This window comes from Monomorium pharaonis, chromosome 6 (assembly GCF_013373865.1).
Source record: "Monomorium pharaonis isolate MP-MQ-018 chromosome 6, ASM1337386v2, whole genome shotgun sequence".
In the NCBI taxonomy this organism is placed as follows: domain Eukaryota; kingdom Metazoa; phylum Arthropoda; class Insecta; order Hymenoptera; family Formicidae; genus Monomorium; species Monomorium pharaonis.
In genome coordinates this window covers 15,723,609-15,747,153 of record NC_050472.1, presented here as the reverse complement: position 1 = coordinate 15,747,153, position 23,545 = coordinate 15,723,609, and the positions used below count along the sequence as shown (strand labels likewise).

The following is a 23,545-nucleotide window of genomic DNA, read 5'->3' as shown; positions in this document are numbered from 1 at the left end:
TGCGGTGTCCAATCGTGCGGTGTCCAATAATGCGGTGTCCAATAATGCGGTGTCCAATCGTGCGGTGTCCAATCGTGCGGTGTCCAATAATGCGGTGTCCAATCGTGCGGTGTCCAATCGTGCGGTGTCCAATCGTGCGGTGTCCAATCGTGCGTGTCCAATCGTGCGTGTCCAATCGAGCGATGTCCAATCGTTACGTGTCCAAACGGGATACTCCCGATGGGTAATATGTAACGCGTGGGAGAGAGAGCGCACGAGAATACGTACGCGATAAGTGGGAGCGAGAGAACGCGATGAGTAGTATGTGATGGTTAGTATGCGATGTGTAGGAGCGAGCACGTGTGATGAGTGTAAGTGAGAGATCTTGCGGGAATATGTATGTAACGGGTGGGTGAGAGAGCGTGCGATGAGTGCGAGTGAGAGCGATAACATACAAAGTATGAGAGAGAACGACGATAACATTGTGGAGAACGCGAGCAAAAGAACGTGAGTATAAGAGAGATTATAAAAGAGAGAAAACAAGTGTATAAAAGAGCGAGAGAGCGGGAGCGCACGGGAATACAAGAGAAAGAGGGAGAGGATAGTATGATGTGTGAGAGTTAGAGCGAGAGCGCGCAAAGTATAATAGAGAACGATGATTTTATAATAATTATTTAAAGAGCGCAATAACGAGATGAAGAACAATACGCGTACATGAAAATAGTCTAAACTATTTATCGAGGAATAAAGTAATCACTCATCGGGAAAGCAACCCCATGCCTCAGCTCAGGAACTAGTCCACAAAAGAACAAAAACTACGCTAAACTATCACTACAATGCTAACTATCACTACACTGAAACTAACTTTCACTACTAAAAACTACTAAAACTACTATCATAATTATAAAAAATAATGTTAAAGAAGAAAGTACTCCTCACCCTCTTCGGGGGAGTCATCTCCCTGATTATCCTCCTTCTCGGAATCTGAGAATAATCCCATGCACCCTAACAGATCGGGAACCGCTGAAGGTTGGAGAACCTCGTGGGGATCAAATTCCCAAAAATCCGGCTCATCCTCCTCCCCACTGGAATCGCCACTGTATTCTTCTTCACTGTATTCTTCTTCACTGTGTTCTTCTTCACTGTATTCTTCATTCTCAATATTCTCGCGAAGGTCTACAAATTCACCAATTACTTCCCCCGCATCTTCATCCGCATCCACAATTGCTAAAATGCCCGGAATAGGCGATGTGGGGGGTGGCGGAATATATACGCGCATGATTTTTATTCACGACGCGATGCACACCGTAAAAAAACAGTGGACTACTAACATAGAGAACTGAGAAGACAGCACGACAGTCGCGAGAAAGCTTAAAAGAGCTGACATATCAAAATGAGTCAGACAAAGCGCGATCACATGTCTCAATCATGAAACGATAGCCCACCTTAATTATCTTTTATACCTGCATGCACCTTAACGAAGGACTACGTTTACGAATACAAATATATCTATGAAACTACATTGCATAGTATTGAACTGGACGACTAACATAGAGAACTGAGAAGACAGCCCGACAGTTATGCACCTCAATGAAGGACTACCAAGCAATTCACAATATCGAATAGAAAATTAATAGTTTTCGCAACCCCTTCTTGTTCATTCTCATTCTCTCTCACCCTCGTGCGATCTCTATTTTACATACGGTTAGGTGGAAGTATGAGATGATAGCATGATAGAGAACTCGAGCAAGAGAACGTGAGTAAGAGAGAACATGAATAAGTATGGTTTTATTTTATAGTATGCTGTAAAACTTTTGTGAAACATTTTTTAATATTTTGTTTAGTTTACGAGATATATCGAAAAACCGCAAAAATGTCTCAACTTTGAAGGGTGGTTTTACCCCTTCAAACCGTTTTTAGGCACTGACTAAAAATTTCTAAATTCATGTATTCACCCCCTCTACATTTATGCCAAGTTTCATTAAAATCAGAATTTACGGGTTCGCAAGATTCCCTTGTGAGATAAATTCTTGTAAGGGATATGATAAATGACGTGTTGCATGTTTTTCAGAATACAATTTATAAATAATTTTTCGAGATTGTTTTTCACCATCTTTGTTTTCTTAGCAGGTTCTTAGCAATATGGTTTGTGTAGGACTGAGAAGGAGGAGGGTCAAGTACATAGATAAAGAGTGAATACAACGGATGAAAGAGAGAGAGAGAGTTAGAATGATAGGACTATATGAGCGTACGGTCGGAGACATTGCGTACGGATGAGAGCGATAGATATCAGATAAGTCGATGGAGATGACCACGTATGAACGTAACGAATGGGAGAAAGAGAGAGAGAGAACAAGAATAAATTGAAAAGCAAACATAGATGTCTGATAGTGGTTTAATGTTTGATGTTTGATGTAGTTCAATAAAATTTATCAAGCGGCTATTCTTTTTATGTTCAACTCCGCGCTCCCCGCGTCTAGTCAAACGCGTATCTCACATGGACACTCTCTCGCTCAGGTGTTCTCCGCGGAACGCGCTTGCGAAACGCGATCTTCTCCCAATCAGCTGTTCGCTGCAATGTCAAACGAATAATTTCATTAATAAAAGCGATGCTGTAAAATTATTGCATGAAAAAATATGATAAAACTTGTCTCATAGAAGTAAATAATTGCTTACGCTTTGATAATATTTTGTATAACGCTTTGCATGACAAATAAATGAAAATAATTATAAATAATTATTTAGTTTATTTTCTCTGTTCTATGTTTCTTTAGCAGTCGGTAGATGTATTTGATTGATGTATAATACGTTCGATTCATGTTTAATGTGCTCTTTACTTTAACTGAAATAAATTCATATAAGACTATATCTCTTACTAGATAGTATAAGAGTATACTATAAGACTATATCTTTCATACATCATGCACATTTTTCTGAATATAATTTAATTTTTCGAGATTGTTTTCCATCATTTTTGTTCCCTTAGAGGTAAAATGGTGCATGTAAATCTAAGTAGGAGGTAGGTATATAGATAATGTGTGATGAGTGGGAACACATGTATGTTAATAGACGATCGCATATGAAAAATATAGTGAATACAGTGGATGAGAGAGCCGAAATGATAAGACTGTATGAGCGTACGGTTGGAGACATTGCGTACGGGTAGGAGCAAGAGATAACATGTAAGTCGACAGAAATGACCATGTACGAACGAGTGTAAGAGAAATCATGAAAACCGCAATACATAAGAGGGAAAGAGCGAACATCGTGGCGATGCTGGCGAACGCAGTCCTCGGAGGGGCGATTTCCCCCTCTATGTTAGTCGTCCAGTTCAATACTATGCAATGTAGTTTCATAGATATATTTGTATTCGTAAACGTAGTCCTTCGTTAAGGTGCATGCAGGTATAAAAGATAATTAAGGTGGGCTATCGTTTCATGATTGAGACATGTGATCGCGCTTTGTCTGACTCATTTTGATATGTCAGCTCTTTTAAGCTTTCTCGCGACTGTCGTGTTGTCTTCTCAGTTCTCTATGTTAGTAGTCCACTGTTTTTTTACGGTGTGCATCGCGTCGTGAATAAAAATCATGCGCGTATATATTCCGCCACCCCCCGCATCGCCTATTCCGGGCATTTTAGCAATTGTGGACGCGGATGAAGATGCGGGGGAAGTAATTGGTGAATTTGTAGACCTTCGCGAGAATATTGAGAATGAAGAATACAGTGAAGAAGAACACAGTGAAGAAGAATACAGTGGCGATTCCAGTGGGGAGGAGGATGAGCCGGATTTTTGGGAATTTGATCCCCACAAGGTTCTCGAACCTTCAGCGGTCCCCGATCTGTTGGAGTGCATGGGATTATCCTCAGACTCCGAGAAAGAGGATAATCAGGGAGATGACTCCCCCGAAGAGGGTAAGAAGTAACTTCCTTCATTAACATTATTTTTTATAATTATGATAGTAGTTTTAGTAGTTTTTAGTAGTGATAGTTAGTTTTAGTGTAGTGATAGTTAGCATTGTAGTGATAGTTTAGGGTAGTTTTTGTTCTTTTATAGACTAGTTCCTGGGCTGAGGCATGGGTTGCTTTTCCGATGAGTGATTACTTCATTCCTCGATAAATAGTTTAGACTATTTTCATGTACGCGTATTGTTCTTCATCTCGTTATTGCGCTCTTTAAATAATTATTATAAAATCTTCGTTTTCTATCATACTTTGCGCGCTCTCGCTCTAACTCTTACACATCATACTATCCTCTACCTCTTTCTCTTGTATTCCCGTGCGCTCCCGCTCTCTCGCTCTTTCATACACTTGTTTTCTCTCTTTCATATTCTCTCTTATACTCACGTTCTCTTGCTTGCGTTTTCCACATGTTATCATCGTTCTCTTATACTTTGTATGCTCTCACTTGCACTCATCACACGCTCTCGCTCCCACCCGTTACATACATATTTCCGCACGTTCTCTCACTCACACTTATTGCACGCTCTCGCTCCCACCCGTTACATACATATTCCCGCACGCTCTCTCACTCACACTCATCACACGCTCTTGCTTCCACCTGTTACATACATATTCTCGCACGCTTCTCACTCATACTTATCGCACGCTCTTGCTCCCACCCGTTACATACATATTCCTGCAATATCTCTCACTCACACTCATAACACATTCTCGCTCCTACACATCGCATACTACCCATCACATACTACCCATCGCGTTTTCTCGCTCCCACTCATCGCGTACGTATTCTCGTGCACTCTCGCTCCCACACGTTACATATTATCCATCACGTTCTCTTGTTCTAATCTCTCGCACGCTCTCACTCGCACACATTACATACTACCCATCGCATACTATATCTTGTTCTCTTGCTCCCATCCATCGCATATGTTTTCTCATGCGCTCGGCGGCGGCGGTCGCAAATCCCGATTCCCCCTCTTTTGCTTCCGGGTCACGGACCCGAAAATCCCGCGTCAGCAATTTCCGCACCGCGAGATTCCGCCTCTTCGCGTGATGTCATACCCCCGCGCCTACTAGTTCCCCCGCACACCCGCTCCCCCCTCGGAGCCCCTGGGTTAGAACCGGCTTAGTATTAACTACTGACATTAAAAAACATGACATAACGTAACATGACATTTTTAAGACATTTAAAGTAACCATCATATACCAGACAATTTTAGAATTATGTGAGATATATTGTACTATTGCATAATACACAATGCATATTATCACTATTTTTATTTTTATACAAAACATCATAAAGAAAATAATCCTTATATTAAGGACCTTTAAAATTTTATAGAATAGATTTTATTGTGTTCCCTCAGGAGTTACAAGGCGCTTTTGACACGGAGCGTTTTATTTACATTTGCATCATAACCCCAACCTGCGACTCGACCTGGCCATCAGCGATCATTACATCCTATAGCCTCCCTATTCCTGCTCGCACACCCTTTTTTCCCCGTTCCCGCCCCCCTCCTGCAGCCCTTCCTCCTCTGCCCCTTTTTCTCCCAGACCTCCTCTCCATCTCCTCCATCTCGCGGTCCTCTCTCTTCTCTCTTGTCAGATCATCAGCCATCTTCTTGTCCTCGCTATATCTTCTCCTTCCTTCTTCTCCGACCTGCCATCCCCGTACTCCACCTCCTGCTCTTCCGTTCGTTTCCATTCAGCCTTCTTTATCTCTCCGTCTTTGGCGTCTCCTCTGCTTCCTCTCTTCATTCTCCTCCGTTTCTTCTGGTCTTCTTCCTCCTTTATCCTTTATTCCTCTCACCAAACTTGCCGTCTCTTCGTCATCTCTACACTTTCCGTGCTGTTGAGCCCCCCCGACTCTTTACGCTCTTCTCTGATCTTCTCTCTCTCCTGCTTTTCGTAAACTCCTCTCCTTGTCTCTCTTTCTCCTTCTCTGTTCTCCTCGGCTCCTCTCTCTTCCATCTGCTTAACCGTTCTTCTCTTTCTGATCCGCTGCCCTCTCTCTTTTCTCCGCCACCCTCTCTCCTTGTCTCTTTCTCATTCCGCTTCTTTATATTTCCTCGAATCTCTCCGCTCTGGCTATACCTTCCTTCTCCATTTTCTTTCTGCTGGTCTGCTCCACCTCTCCTTTTGTCCACTTCGTCTTCTCTCCTTGATCTCTGCTAACTGACTCCCCACTTTCCTCACCTCTGCTCTCCCTTGACTCTCTGCTCTCCTCTCTCCTCTTCTCTCTTTCCCACACTCCGCAGCCTCCTCTTCTTGTCACTTCTCACTTATTGCTGCCTTACTTGTTGCCATTGCCGGTGGACCACGTGCTCGTATACAATGCGTTCGCAAAACACGCTACCACCGTCCTTTTCCCAGTACTGCCAACTCGACTTTTGACTTTCGAACAACTCTCCGTTTCTCTTCCTATTGGTCCTCTCCCGATATCTCGATATCCCGTATCTCTCCAGCTTCGCTCCACCGTCTTCCATCTCTTTTTTTTACCCCCTCTTCTTGATCTCCTCTGCCGTTCCTTGTGTTTCGCCTACTCATTCTCGTCTTTACTCCGATTTTCACTTCTCCATTGCTTCTTTAATTCTTCATTCCTTCTCTTCCCTCCATTTCCTTCCATTCTTCTCGATCTCCTCTTCCCAATTATCTGACTCTCAACTCTCTCTCCGTCCTCATTCTTCACTATTCTCCTTTTAACTTCGGAGCTCACGCACTCACTTCCATACACTCTGACGCCATTTTTCTATCTCATTTAAAATTTTATAAATTTACACATTATAAATACGAAGCATATCATCTACAGCTAAAGATGTTTTTAGAAATAATGCAAGTTTGAAGATTATATAAAAGATATTCGTATTTTCTATGCTATTTAACAAAATACAATTGTTAAAAATGTGATTTATACAATGTTATTACAGCTATTGCATTCTCAACTAATTCTCCTAATCATATGTTAATATAATATTTCTTACAAGGGAACGGACAAAACTGTCCCTCACCAATTTTAATGAGTTTTGGATATGTTGTAAAACATGAAAAAATATTAAATCCAAATTTTTTTTAGCCGCGTATCTCGACGTTTAGGGGTTGAAACCACCATTCGAATATAATGCATTTTTTCGTTTTTGACGAATATCTTTGGAAATATGAGGTTTATGAAACAATGTTTTATATAAAATTTTTATGACATTTTATACTCTTTACAATAGTATATTGAGATTTTTCAAAAATTTCAAACTTTTTAATTTACCCCACCCCCACCTTTTTTTTCAACATTTTGAAAATTTTATAAGGACAAAAATTAAAGAGCATTAAAAGTAGAATCCATCCATATATAATAATATATGGGTTCCATCATTCTCAATTATTGGCAAAACAAGATGATAATCTCGTGCTATAGGCACGCCGCGCTAAAAGTTGCGTTATTTCTTTCGCGTGACATTCAATAACTGCCTCTCCTGCGTATATTTTTATATTGATTAATTTTAATTACATAATACTCAACGTATTACACGATATAAAGCATAAAATACCAAAAATACCAAACAATATACCAATCTTTCTCTTATTGAAATTTAGTTACTAAAGAATCTATTTTCTACATATATGCATATATAATGTCTTGAGAAATAATCTATATATGGTATTTAGTTATACTAAAGAAACTAACTTGTATATGTCTTTATAATTTATGCATAACTATATATTATATTTTTAAATAACATTTCTTTTAAATATTCAATACTTAGTAGTAAGTTATTAAATTGACGTAATTAAAAATACGAATAAACAAATTGCACCATTAAAACATCTTATTCTATAATCGAAAACTGCTTATTAATCTTTAAAAAAAAAATGCTATTTTAATCACTATGCGGGCATTTTGTTATTAAATATTATAATATAATAAATCGCACACGGATATTATAATATATATATCTAAAATTTTTCCGTTACCCGGGAAAAAATAGTCCATGTCTGTTTATGTACATAAAGATAAAGTTATATATAGGGTGCGTTCGGGGAGACGCTATTAGCGCTACCAGCATCAGTCCATCTTCATTACTCATTAAAAGTAGAACAAGGATAAACTGATGCTGATAGCGCTAATAGCGTCTCCCCGAACGCACCCATAGTTATACATGGTTTTATTATTTTTTTTAATTACACACACATGCATATATATATATTGTAACCGTGCTTACGAGCGACGGTCAACTTCGCCTCCGTCCCTGGTCGCGGCCCTGAGCTGCCCGGGTGTTGGGGCGACTGCCTCCGCGAAATTTTCCACTGCAATGCTTAGTTGGGCGCCAGGTACGTTAAGCGTACCACTCTGTGTGCACCAAATCGCTAATGAACGTTACGGTAACAGAATCGCGGGAAAGACGGGCGCACGCTAGGCGACCGGGGCGTTAGCGGCTCCGATATCCAGCTGCTCAGCCCTAAAATGGCAGAGGGAGAGGTTCAGCGCGGGCGGATGGAATCGGGAAGGCGAGAGAATTATTGAAGCGACATAAATTTAACAATAAAATTAACAAATATATTTAACAGTAAGTAGTACAAGATTAGACGGCTCTATGTGGCAGCAATGGTGACCTGCGCGCGTTACAAGCTGACGATCGCTTGACATTACCTGTCGCGAATACGGGATAATCAATGCACGGATGATTTGACGTACGCGGGAATTCTCCGACGGGTCTACGCTTTTTATCCGGCGCTGTTGGTGGACGCCAAACTCCCGATGGAATAACAGTGTCGCCAAGGGCGATCGGGACGAACAGTAGCTCCGAGTTCACGCGACACGCGGCGGGCTCGTGCTCCTCCGCACGTTACAAGATCCCACAAGTAATATGCGCGATAATTATTCTGAGCTCGCCAACGAAGTAGTACAAAACAAGAATATAAAATCGGACGAAAGCGCAATTAACAACGATTCGCGATATTGATGCGATAGATTAAACCAAATTTTTTTAACAATAAATCATAAATGCGCGACAATTCACAGCGCGATTAATAGCTCGCGACACAATTATAGGACGAAATCACAGTTGACTCGGCTGCGGATCGGGACGCACACGCAATGTAATCAGAACACGAAACGAACAGCACGGAACGAACTCACGCGGGCGGGCGCGATCGGGCGAAGCAGCGATACACTAATAAATTCGCGACTCTAATCTAAGGACCACAAGATCGTAATAAATCCGTAACTCTTTCGTGAGTCGCCCAATCGCGAAATCGGTGGCTTTACAATTTAGAACGCTCGTCTCACCAAGCCGGCTCCTTCGTCTCGGCCTCGTCCGGATCGGGAGGTCTCCGGCTCCTGCGTCCTCTTACATGGTGTCTCAGCTCGGGATCGGGATCGCACGCACAAGACAATACAACGTCCACAGCTCGAGTGCGGGATCCTGGATCCTGCGGGGGCCGCTCGGCGACGCGCCCCACCTTGCCCCCGACACTCCAGGCCCTTATTGGTCAATTTTCCAAAAATCGATTTTCACGCAACGCGCGGCGTGCACGCCGTCGCCAGCTGATCGATCCAGGTGCGGTGGTCGATACTGTTGGGCCCCGTGCGCGGGAATTTCTGGCGCTTTCCTCTGGCAGGTTCCTTTCTCCTGGCCGGGCGCCTTTTCCGCTACCGGAACGTTATTTCCTCCTCGACGAGGGCGTTCGTTGATGTCCAATTGTCATGATCTCCGCCGGGACTAGCGCGGGATTGGATTCGTAGGTGCCCCGTCGGAACATCGGCCTCGCGTGCCTTCGCTGGATCCTGAAAGCGTGATTTGGCGGCAGTATCGGAATTCTCGAACGACACGAATTGTAGGCAAGATAAGGGCGGTATTACCTGCAGACCCCCGCTCGAAAAGGGTCTCCGTTATTCCCTCGGTGTCCGCTCACCTGGTGACCTCCGGGAATGTTCTCCATCGAGACAAGACGCCAAAAAATTACAAGAACGATCGCTGTGGCCACCGATTTCCGCCGCACTCGCGATGCAGCGCTCGCAAAAATCTTGATAATTATTCGAATGGACAGCACGTGGGACATCACACACACAAAAACACGAGATAACACGCTTTTGCGTCCGCTCCCGAGCGGGAGGACGCAGGACCCTCGTGATGTTAACGCGTAAGGGCCCTGAGAGCCCTCAGGGCCTTGTGACGGACAGCAGCCTGCGGCTGTCACGTCACAATATATATATATATATATATATATATATATATATATATATATATATATATATATATATATATATGTCTTTGGTATATTTTGAGGACATTTTAGAAGACCCATATACATGCATATATTTAGATGCAATTAACACTGTTTAGTCGATATAGCTACCTATAATAAATATCTATGTCGGTTTTTTCAGAATATTTCATTATTTATATATATGGTTCATTTTGAAGACACAAGATATTAATACGTCATTGGGTTAATATAAGGACATATATATTTTATGTATCCATAATTATGGGGACATGGATGTATAATTTGCAAGCGTTATATGACTTAATGCGGTTTGAACCAAATAATGTCACCTTATAGCTATAATTGAGAACTATACCATATTTTACATAATATTAACAGTTTTACATGAATGGTCATTTTTGAGGACTTTAAAAGTATGTACACAAAATAAATTAATGTTTTAAAATATGACTTTATGTTTTGTCGAGATACATTTGGAGTAAATGCATGCAAAGATTTGTAATGTTTATTGGTATTTTCTTTACTTACATAAAATGTACAAATGTCCGCATATTAACCCATCAGTACATTATTGCATATATATGTATATGTTCTTGAAATAAACCATATATGTGAAATTATAAATAATTTTCAGAAAAACGATTAGATAATTAATAAAAACATTTAATACTATTTATTTTCTGTAATTATATGTATGTATGTAGATATGTATGTTTTAAACGTCTTGAAATTATATATAATTGTATTTACATGTTATTCGTATAACATTCGGTATTACAACCGCTCAGTATTTTAATTGGAGTGTTATATTAATTACTTTTAAAACGACAGATGTAGGAGAATAATTTTTTATTTTACATAACTTTTATCTGCACACTGTGCGTCAACGATTCATTCCAATTAAGTTCAAATACAATGTCAATAGATTACATTACAAGAAATATTAAATTTTTTAATCTGTTTTTGATTTAGCAATTAATATATGTAAAAAAATGTATTTACAAATAGAACATTACAAAAAGTATTGTAATATCCTAGAAAAACTCAAATAACTATTATTCTAATTATAGTATGTTATACAATTGAATTAGTATATATATATATATATATATATACTAAATACGATATATATATACGAAATTTATAATTTTAAGATAGTAATAGGTGTAAGAATTATACAAATTATATAATTATTATATATATATATATATATATATATATATATATATATATATATAATAATTATATAATTTGTATAATTCTTACACCTATTACTATCTTAAAATTATAAATTTAAATAAAAAAACAAACGACATAGTAAACATCTTGTAAACAAAATATTAGCGTGCATTACATTAACGAAATAACAGATTTTTTTTAAAGTTGCTTGTAAATTATTTATTTCCTTATTTTAGCAATACGATTTGTTAGCAGAGTTTATTCGTAGAATTTGGCAGCAAATTAACGATAGAAATTGAATTGAAATTGCGTGCGCGGACAGTCTGATATTGTCCGAGTAAGAAAATAATATTTAAAAACATTTTAAATAATATCTAAAAAATATTTGAAAAAACATTTTTTCAAATGTTAAAATTAAAAGACAATTTATTTTTTTTATTAAAGAAACGTTTATAAACGTTTTATTTAAGCATTAAAATAATTATTTAATATATTTTAAAAGTTCAAATAAATTTTAATAATAAATGAATATTTTTTAAAATAAACATTTTGGAGATTAATTGTATTAACCAGAAATGTAAAAAAAATATTACTTGAATTTTTACCGGTAAAATAGGTTCAAATTTTTAAATATTTTATTATTTTTTAATATACTATATTGTTTTATTAAATGTGAATTTTATTTAATAATATTAAATAATAACAAAGAAAAATTAATTTATTAACTATTTTATTGTAAATATGTAGTTTAATTATTTTATAATTAAGGGAAATAGTTATTGTATTACATAATTCTAATACACTAATGGAAATTTTAATTACGTGGTTAATTATAAATATGAATACTTAGCCTGTTTAACGATAAACAGTAGAATATGAACGCTTTTTAACATCAATCAAATACATGTGCTTTCAAATTACATTCAATATAGACAAAGAAAATGTTATTGGCTAACAGCCGCTACTTACATACAACGTAGTAAATACTTTTAGCTAAAAGCCGCTATATATTCTTATGATATTATTTCAGACAATTATAAATATTTTAATATATTTTTTTGAAATAGTACCCAAGTATTGGCAAGGATGTCCTTGAGTTTATATAGATCACAGGTTAATTAAAAAGGATACGTTCTCCTTTTTATGGGCTCCATGAGCGTTCACCGAGTCAGATCTGACGTCGGTTATTAATATTTTTAGTTATAATATTATTTATCATATCATATCATTTTTCATTCACACATTCGTTCATTCATTTATCTTTTTTTTTAGTTTGATAAAGATTTCAAAGAGATTTCAAAAAGAAAATAAAACATATACAGTTGCAACACATATATCGGTACACCCTCTATCTCCATTTCATGGAGACGCGTAAATGCTATCGATGTCTAATCGACGTCGATCTGATTTACTATTTCTGTCTAGAAAAGCTGTAGACACCATCGACGTCTGATCAATGTCGATCCGACTTGCTATTTCCACCTGGGTTCCAACCCCTATTCCTGTTCGTACTTCCTCATTCGTTTCCTTTCTCAGCATACCACTCTTCTCTTACCTCATCCTACCTTTTCATCACTCCGTCCACCCACATCTTCATGTAGCCTACTTAAACCCTTTTTCCTTCCTCTCTTTCTCTCTCTGCTTCCCTCTCTATCTTTCATCTCGCCTTTCTTTCCTTTGTCAAATCATCTACTATTCTCTCCCTCCGTCTCTTCAAATTCTTCTTTGCCTCCATTACTTTCTTTTTTCCTTCTAATTCCTCCATCTTCATCAAACCTCTCCCCTCCTTATCTACACCTCCTATCCTCTCAACCTCCTTTACTTTTTCTTTAATATCCATCACTTTTCACAAGTCTTTTATCGCCTCTTCCGCCTTTCCTTCTTTTAACCTAATACTCTTAATTATTAAATTTGTCCTCCTCTTCCCTCTTTCTCCCTTGTCCCACATCCATTTCCCTTACTCTCCTTGCTCATTTCCCCCGCCTCCATTCCCCCCTTCCTCCTCACCTTCTCTCTCTTCTCCAAACCTTCGACCCTCCTTTTCAAATCCTTTAATCTTTTTTATTTCCTTCCTTTCTTCCTCCCACTTCGCCATCATTCCCTTCCATTGCCTCGTCATTTCCTCCCTTCTTCTGTCTAATTTCATCCCTATCCTCTCTATCTCTTTGACAATATCTTTTCTCAAAAGCTCTTTTATACCCCCCATCGCTTTTCGTAATCTCCAAAATTTCCCTGCCCCCCTTTTGGTGGACTCCATCCTAATCTACTTATTTTATTACTTCTAGGTCCCCTTCCTTCCTCTTTTCTTTGCTAAATAAATCCTCTATGCTCCCCATGCTACTTATGCTACTCGATCTTTCCCTTTTTAGCGTCACAACATTCGACGGCCTTCCCCTCTTTTCTTAATTTCCTCTCCCTTCCCTTCTAATCCTTTATCTCACTCATCCTCCTCTATCACCTTACTACTAATGAACACCTCTTGTTCGTACTAACTTACAAACCCGTTTTCCTTCCGCGTTTCCTCACCCGTCTGCTCCGGCGCCATTGTCGCTCTTACTTGCCACGCTCTTATTTTTTCTTTTCTATGCTATCTATATGCCCCTCACTCCAACCTAACCTAACCTAACCTAACCTAACCGACACCTCACTTTTCCCTTATAATATCAATTTTTCCTAATACCCCTCCTGAGACTTTTATTCCAACCTACCATCCTGCTCTTCCTGCTATCTCTCCAGTACACCCTCTCCGTCACTTACGCCTATAAACCTCTCTCACACTAGCACACTACTTTCACTCCTGTCACTCACACAGTCACCGGAAGCAGAAGTCTACACGATTTTATATTAGTATGTATAATTATGTATCCAGATAACAAATTGTGAGGGCTCACGTCACCCTCACGATGTGATTATCACACGTGCGTGCAATACCACAATCATATTGCCCTCACGATGTGATAGCGACACGTGTGTGTGCGTGGAAGGTGGCACTATGCAGTCATGCGTGAGAAGGTATATGAGTGATCGAAAAAAGATTTCACTGTGTACGATTGTACTTTCTTATGTATGATTGTATTTATCACAGTACGAATGAAAACATTATTCGCACGGACTCATGTCATCCGCACAGTGTGATATTCACACGTGTATGCAACAACGCAATCACGTTGTGTTTATTACGTGACGGGGTAGAAAATGGCACTGAACAGCCATATATGATCGATATATAGGGCTTGCTTTTATATAAAGTTTATATACATATATATAATATATATATAAATTTTATATAAAAGCAATTTAGCCAACGATATTTATTATATTTTAATAATATTAATAAATCAATGGCTAAATTAAAAAACCTCATAATTACATCGGACGTCCGATGGAGTTCTAAGATTTTCTAATTTAGCTCACGATATTTATACTTAAGTATTTATTACATTCATATTTATTTATTTATATTATACATACATACGCGCGCGCACGGTGTGCGTGCGTGCGTGCGTGCGTGCGTGCGTGCGTGCGTGCGTGCGTGCGTGTGTGTGTGTGTGTGTGTGTGGTGTAAAATGAACATTTTGAACACTTTTGGAATTTTCATAATTTTTTTCTCTATTATGCATTTTAATTTTATAAAATTACATTTGATTAATAATTTTCATTGTAATTTAATTTTAATTAGTTTTTTTAGTTTTAGAATATTCATATTTCAATTATTGAGTCAATATATACGTGTCATCGCTTTGAAAATTCTTTACAGTTTACAGTCGAAAAAGAACGTTGCTAAATTGACAAAAAAATTAGGAAAAAAATAATAAGTTCCTTTTGACTATTGCACAAAATTTTCAAAGCGACATATTGCGTGTAAATAATTGAAACATATTTATCCTAAAATTACAAGAACTAATTAAAATAAAATTAAAATTAAAATTATTCATAAAATGTAATTAGAATAAAAATACAAAAAAGAATAAAAATAATAAAAAATTCCAAAAATGTTTAAAATTAATATTTAGCTGATGTGTAAAATCTCAATAAAATGAAAAATGCAAACATTTTCAAAATGGTCATAATGTTAAAAGTTTCTTAAATTTTGATATTTTTAAAAAATTTGTAAAATGTGTAAATTTGTAAAGCTTTCAAGAAATACTGAACTTTGTTAATTTTAATATTTTTTTTACATTTTAGAATCTTTTAATTTTATATACATATAAAATAATCTAAGTTTAAAGAGATTAATATTTTTCACATTTTCAATAATTAACTTTATAATTTCTTGAAATTATTTCGTTTATTTGTACTTACAATAAAAGAACGGTCGGGGCTTTTCCTCACCGATTTTGTTGGATATGTTGTAGAGAATCAAAAAAGAAAAAAACTCGTATTTTTTATCAGCTTATCTCGAGTTTAGGGGTTGTTTTAATCTCTAGAAAAAAGAACAAATATGAAAATTTGACATTTTTAAAAGAATTGAATACATCAATGCAAAGAGTATAAAAAACTATAAAACTTTTGCATAAAACATTTTTTCATATACTTCATATTTTAGAAGATATTTGTTAAAAATGAAAAAATATGTTTCTTATAGGCGTTAAAACAACCCCTAAACCTCGAGATAAGCCAATAAAAAAATACGGTCTCTGAATTTTTTTGATGCTCTACAACATATCCAATGCCCATCAAAGTCGGTAAGGGATAGCCCCGACCATTCCCTTGTCAGTTACGTACCTGTAAATAAGTATTATATTTATCTTTATTTTGTATTTCTTTTTTGTTCTTAACACAAAGTAATATACATTCAATATATAATTTAATTCAATACATAGTAGAAAAATAATTTGATTTTTAACTCAGCTATTTCCCGTTTCGTCTTAATAAAGATATCATTGGATTAAAATATCGTTCACATTATTCTTATTTTCTAATAAGTCTGTAAGAATACATTACATTAAGTGAATATGCAGGGCAAAATAGCGCAATGATTAAATTTTACGATCTCCCCCCCCTCTCTCTCTCTCTCTCTCTCTCTCTCTCTCCCCCCTCTCTCTCTCTCTCTCTCTCTCTCTCTCTCTCTCTCTCTCTCTCTCTCTCTCTCTCTCTCAGGTAAGTATTGCGTGCGAACGCACTTTTCTTGCTCTGTATTTCTGTGCTTCTTACTGCTGGTTGCTACCCTTCGGGACCTTCTTTTTGCAGTCCCAGGTCAAGGGTGCACCTTCTTGACACTTTCTTTTATTGGTGGTGTTCACTTAGCCTTTAATTGGTGTTTTTCGACCGTTTTTTGGACACGCGGACTTTACTGGAGCATTCTTTCCGTCTTGCTGTCTCCATTGGCCGTCTCTCTCCTACGCACGCGCCGCTTCCACTGGCCGCATCTCTCTGCGCCTCATCTAACTGCCTGGGTCCCCACCATATCTGCGGCGTGTACTTCACGTGATTTCTGCACCTACCGGGTGTTCGAGTTGGCTCCCAATGACTAATTGTGAAATTTTTACGTAAATCGCCTGCGTGAACTGATGCGTACATTCTCTGCGACCGAATTGTGTGTTCATATACTGTATTAATTAATTAGTGTACTGCATATCTACTCATGAAACCTGTGTGTGCTCGGTGTAACAAACCGATTGTTACTGCGTCGGTCGGGTGTGAGTGCGGGAGGGTGTTTCACCCTGGCTGCCTAAAGTCCTATTCCAACACTAAGTACGCTGACGAATGCTGTAAGTCGTTGTCTGCTTCGTTGAACACGCCTTTGACACCGGAAGTAGTAGGCGCATTGTAACCATTCGATTTTGCAAATATGACTACTCCTATGAGCATTGGTTCTTCGCGGTCGCAGTCGCAGTCACTAGCGAGTGTTGAAGTCTCAACCAATGAACTTTTGCTAAAGTTGGTCGAACAACACAGGGCGTCTGACACCAAATTCTCCGCTTTTATCGAGGAACAGCGACGTACTAATCAGGAGCCCAATGCTAAGCTTAATTAACTGAATGTTATTGCTGGTAATGTGGAGAAAAATAGTCAGTGTATCTCTTTGTTGGAGCAGAGCTGTGCTACTCTTGTGCGCGACGTAGGTGACTTAAAGAGTCATCAGGGATCGTCTGGATTAGCCCCGCATAGTCAAACTGACAATGTGCTTATTATATCTGGTGTGCCATCTACGATGTCTATTACCCCTTTGGCTCTTGTTCGCAATGTGTTCACAAAGCTTGATATCCCTGAACTGTCGTGCCATATTTTGGAGGTTAGGACCGTTGCTCGTGAGTCAGGTCGCGTAGTGTCTTATGATCGTCCCTTACCGGTCTCTGCCTCCGTTTCACTCTTTGTCACCTTGGCCTCTGTTGCTGTTTGTGATATCGTTATCTCAAAGAAGCGTGTGCGTCGTGTACTGGTGCAGAGTGAGGTTTGCGAGAATGATTCTGGTGGAAATATTTACGTGAATGAGCTGCTTCCCAAAAACATTTATGAACTGCTGAAGCAAACCAAGCATACTGCCAAGAGGAGATCATATCGATATGTCTGGGTCAGTGGGGGTTGTGTTAATGTCAGGCGCTCGGATGGCGAACCGGGGTGTGATTCGGGTGGACTCGGTGGCTGACCTCGATAAGTTGACATACTTCTTCTGTTCCTTTATCGTATATTACTTCGGCACCTTCCTTAGTCACCTTTAAGGATATTCTTCGCTCGTTCTTGATCGCTTCTGAGTTTGCTTGTGTTGCTATTCCTGTGATTACATTGTTCATACCTGTAACTGCTTGCTTCATTATATTTGCGTTTATGTTAGATTTGACCTCATTTTTAAATTAGTTATGTGATTAGTTATAATAGTTTTTATCAACGCTTGATTGCTTGAAGTTTTCTTCCCTTACCATACTTATCCTCCTTGTATCTGCGTTTGCTCTACTTTTGTATGTTGCTTTAATCAAGTTTTTACACCCTACATATTAGTTTAAACTATATTAGAAATTATTGCTTTACTGCGTTCGACTATTCTCAGTCTGCTAACTTTGCTACGTCTGTACTCATCCCAGCTTATACTTGCTTACTATACTTTGTCATTTCTACTTTGTAAGATAATTTGACCTCGCACTATTAGTGATGTTAGACAGTAGTTTACATTTCTTATCAGCGTTCCGATGGTCTTGAATTTGCTAAATTTGCTACTTATGTACTTCTTATGATGCTTGCGATTGTTTCACCTCTTTGCTTATAGTTTGCGACTGACCTTACCTTATAAGCTTAGTTTTGATTATAAGTTTATTGTAACTTTCATTGTTGCTAAACTAATTGTAAAATCTATGTTTCTGCTCATTCTTCTTTGCGCTATAGCCATTGCTCGAGCATAATAAACGCAATCAATCAATCAATCAATCAATCTCTCTCTCTCTCTCTCTCTCTCTCTCTCTCTCTTTCGCTCGCTCGTTCAAAAAATATTTATTATTTTTATTATTTTATTATTTAACACTCAAAGCTCATATTGCTCGCACGAGTGAGTGCCGCACGTGTGCGAGCGATATGAGTCTCAAAGGAGGACGCATCTGCATAGTGCTGTGCAGTCACATTGTGACGATTATTAAGCACGCGAGCAAGTACTGTGCAGTCACTGTGCAGACATTTTGTTATTTGGGTACGGTTATATATGTGTGGTATTATATATAATTATATACAATTATTTATTTTATTTTTGTATATACAATTTTATCAAAGCATGCGTAAAACTTTTAGTTTTGTTGATGTTTAGATATGGTTCCATTTCAGATCATAAAAAATTGTATTAGATACCTTACTTAATTTTGGGAGGGTGCCGTTAGCGCACGGTGCAATAGCGCACATCCCGATAGCATACATCCCGATATCGCACAGTAAAAAAGGCATATTAGCTCAATAGCGCGCAAAGTAAAAAGCACAATATCCCGATAACGCACATCCCGATAACGCACATCCCGATAGCGCACATAAAAATTTAGTAAATTCCCGATAGCGCACATCTCGATAGCACACGTCCCGATATTGCACAGTAAAAAAGGCATATTAGCTCAATAACGCACAAAATAAAAAGCGTATTATCCCGATAGCGCACATCTTTTACGTTAGAATGTAAACATATGTATCTTTTCCGTGTATATTATTACTACATGACTGTCACATTTTTGGTTTGTAAATGACGACACTAGAGTTTTGTCAGAATTTGCTTTTTGCTTTAGCTTGCTCTTAACGTAATAATTTTCTTTGACTGAAGAAGAACCAAATTAGAATAAAACATATCAACTGCAATTTTTTGTCTCATACAAAAAATTACATATAAGTAAATTTGATTTTTATTTAAAAAAACATCCAATACTGCTCATCTCGATTGACCTCATATTGTTTATTGTTCTATTACTTAGAACAAATATGCTCTATATTTTAACAACGTTTCTGAAACTTTACATTGTAATATGCAAGATGGCATTGTTGTTGCAAAGTCCTCTACTATATGTAAAATAGAGTAAACAGAAAATTGAAAAAACTATTTATTCAAGTACATCTCTTACCAAACGAGATTAAATTAAATACCTAGTATTTAACATAACCATGCCATAGGAATTGATAGAAATAAGCAGATCTTTGACGCCACTCCCCATTACCACCGAAGTACGCTCGTTAGCGATATACACAGTAGGCGTCCATATTAACTCATGAGCATTCTGGCCGCCATATATTTGAGTCAAATAAGGAGCAATATCCGCAAATTTGAGCCGTTTATCCAGATATCGAAATTGAAGCATTAGTTGCACCTCAAATTGCTGCAACATATCATTATTTCTTTTTTATTAGCGTCCTTTGACTACGTTTATATAATATGTTTTACCTACAAAATATAGCTAGGTATAAATAAAATTGTGGAGATACCAGAGTTTTGGCCATGTTGGATTTTATTGTATAGATAAAAGCTCTGGTGTAAATTCTGATCGGATTCGTCTCATTAATTACTCCAGGCGGCCGAACCATCTTATCGTAACGACATTCGTTTGCCAGTTCTTGCAAAAGTTCCGTTTGTGTCATAGAAGTGCCAAATGATGGACAATCACCGGATCTGCAATAAACGTGTCAAGTTTGCTTCAAATATGAAATTTAAACTATATTCTACAATTCGTCAGAGTTGAATAATAACTATCCTGACAATTAAGAGAATGTTAAAGTGGTATGAAATACCGACATATCACAAAAACGACGTATTTTTTTATTCGCTTTGCAGATCGCAAAATCTTTTTACGTAGTTAAAATACATACGAAAAAAATACATGGGACAATGAACTTCACGAGGAAATCAAACAAAAGTTAGAAATTTCACTTATTTTTGACTCATGCAGCTGTCATCTAATATACATTTAGCTTGAAATAAAGACTCGGAGGCATGAAATAACGGGTTCCCAATAATCGTTGTACATTAACGAATAAAACTGACGTGATGAAATTATAATTTACGTAACAAAAAAGATTACTTTGTGAAAAGCTTCATGCGTATATTTTTTCACTCACAACAGAGAAACATGGTAAGCAGAGCAGTAATCGTGTTTCTCAGTAGGTGACTGATCGTTTGATAGATGTCGTTGCAATCAAAGCGATAAAGCCATAGAACTTATACTAATGAAAAGGGAAGAGAACCCGTACAAGTGTGTTCAAGAAGTGAGACAGAAAACTAGTTCTGTCTCATACCTACAAATACGACCGCTCATGCGCATTGTGAGGAAAAGTTATGAAATGAGACAGAAAACTAGTTCTGTCTCATTTCATCTTAAGTATGTTCTACCTATCCTTGTCGCACAGACGTTGGACACAGTTTTGGCATACGGACGGTATACGCTATTCCGCTTTTATTAGTATAAGTTCTATGGATAAAGCCTGTGAGTACCGAGCGGAGTGCAGTGGAGCGAGTGGGAGCGGGAAAGTTTCGCGATACAAGGTCTGTCCATCCTACGATGTGGGGATTGCGGGGCCGGGGGAGGAGCGAGCGCATCTAAATGCGCGTGGAAAAGGAGATACAGGAAGAGTTACGGTGTTCACTATATCGGCGTTCTTTTTCTATCCCTCTCGTACTTTGTCTCTTGCCCGTTATTTTAAATCTTGATTGACAAATAGTTGTGTGTAATAATTAATTCTACTGTTATGTAATTATAACATTGTTTATCATGCTTATTTATATTTTTGTGTACTTATGTAATTATTTTATACTAACGAATTTATTTATTCACGTGTTAATTTTGAGAAATTAAGACAAAGACAAAAATAGAAAGATTTAGAACTTTAGAAAGACAAAGATAATTGACTCATGTAATCATTTTAGCATTCGAAAGATATTGTCGCCTGGACATTCCAAAAAATTTATTAATTTATATGTGGAAATTTTGCCTATAATTATTAAACAATTATTACGGAGAAAAACACAACACTAATTGAAAAAAGAAACTTGGCTTGCCGTGGAATTGTAAGTTAATAATAATATTAATAAAATTATAATTTTATAATAAAAATTAAATAACATATTAAAAATAAAAATTGATTTTTGTCATTATAAATGTTTTACTTACACAAAAATTTTTAATAAATTTATTATTTTAATGTAATTTTATTAATATTTGAATATTAAAATTTTATTAAAATGATATACATTAAAAAGCAAGACAATTTAACAACTTACTCATACAGAATTACTCAACCCAATATACGAAGATCTGATAGTTTAAAACACCATGTAACTTCTCCTTCTACCTATACCCTTGTACATAACAACAATACATGCTCACGACCCTTACGGAAAAAACACTCTAATTTTGAGAGTTTACACTCAAAATTGAGTGTTAATATTCGATTTTGGGAGTTTACTCCCAAATTTAGGTGTATATGCTCAAATCTTGAGTATTTATACTAAAGATTGAGTGTATATACTCGAACATTAAGTATGTACACCCAATGATTGAGTGTTCATACCAAAGTTTGGATTTAAATATTGAATATTTGAAAGTATACTCTCAACATTTGGATATGACACTCAATAAATGAGTGTATACTTCCAACATAAAGTGTGAACACTGAAATGTTGGGGATGTACACTCAAATCTATCGGTTAAAGGTATACACTTAATATTGAGTGTGCACTCTTAAACATTAGATTAGAAAATGTTAAATAAAAACAAAAGCAAGAAAAGCAAGTTCAACCGAAACATTCAATTATAAAGTGTTCAGCTGGCTTTGAGTATTAATTTGAGTATTACTTTCAACTTGGATGTTTGCCATCTAATTGAGTGTTAATTTCAGTGTTATTCTTAAATTTAAGATTGAAATTAACACTCAATTAGATGGCGAACATTCAAGTTGAGAGTAACAACACTCTAATTAAAAGTAAATTAAAGAGCGAACACTCAAATTGAGTGTTTACCCCTTGTCCCAAATTATACTCAACTTGAGTATTTTTTTAAGTGTTATTTTTAGTGTTTTTTCCGTAAGGGGAGCTTCATTTCGTTTTGTGACACGAAAAAAGTCAAACACCTTAACGGATATCGCTACCTAACATGCCATCTGCAGCATCAATTTTTATATGAGTTAAAAATTATTCACGCTCAGTCATTAAATACTCAGTAATTAATTATACTAAATCAGCTCAATAAATATCTGTAGGTATTGTTACACGCGCGTTCGCGGAAATAAATGAAACACTCTCTCTTTTAATAAACAAGCGGTTTTATTCTGAGACAGAGAATACACGTCTTCTCGAGCGCGAGACCGAGATTCAACTCTCAGTTTTATCGGCGTTGTCAAGCCGACGACAGTTGACAACGCTCCTCCCGGAGAAATCAATATATCGATCGGTCAGAACAGCTGACCGATCAAACCGACAGGGGCGTAACAGTATAAATCGGACAAAAACAATATGTTAAGTGAATAACATGTATCTTATCACACTGACAACTACATTTTGTTAAAATAATACAATCATAATCAAAGACAACAATAACTTAGGCATTAGCACTGAAGAAGACTCAAATTCGAAGTCGAAACGTTTGCGCTTTATAATATTGTACCAAATGTCGTTACGCTTTAGAATATTGTACTTAATATCGTTCGCGTTACAATAATGCTTTGAAACATATTGATTAATAAAACTAGTTACATAGCATAAAAATATCCTGTGCCGGCTTTCATTGGCTTTTAATTTTTCTTGACTGAATTTTA

At 37.1% G+C, this 23,545-nt stretch overlaps 1 protein-coding gene across 2 annotated transcripts in view; it reads right to left on the bottom strand.

The window, feature by feature from the left end:
• The window catches only part of LOC105840123 (pH-sensitive chloride channel 2), a 255,878-nt gene that overhangs the window by 118,609 nt on the left and 113,724 nt on the right, over positions 1-23,545 (bottom strand). For both annotated transcript variants that reach the window (XM_036288353.1, XM_036288354.1), the window contains exons 2-3: positions 20,225-20,408; positions 19,889-20,118 (exon numbers count right to left, since the gene is read on the bottom strand). In XM_036288353.1, coding sequence (XP_036144246.1) covers positions 19,889-20,118; positions 20,225-20,408 — 414 coding nt within the window. The remainder of the gene's footprint in view (positions 1-19,888; positions 20,119-20,224; positions 20,409-23,545) is intronic.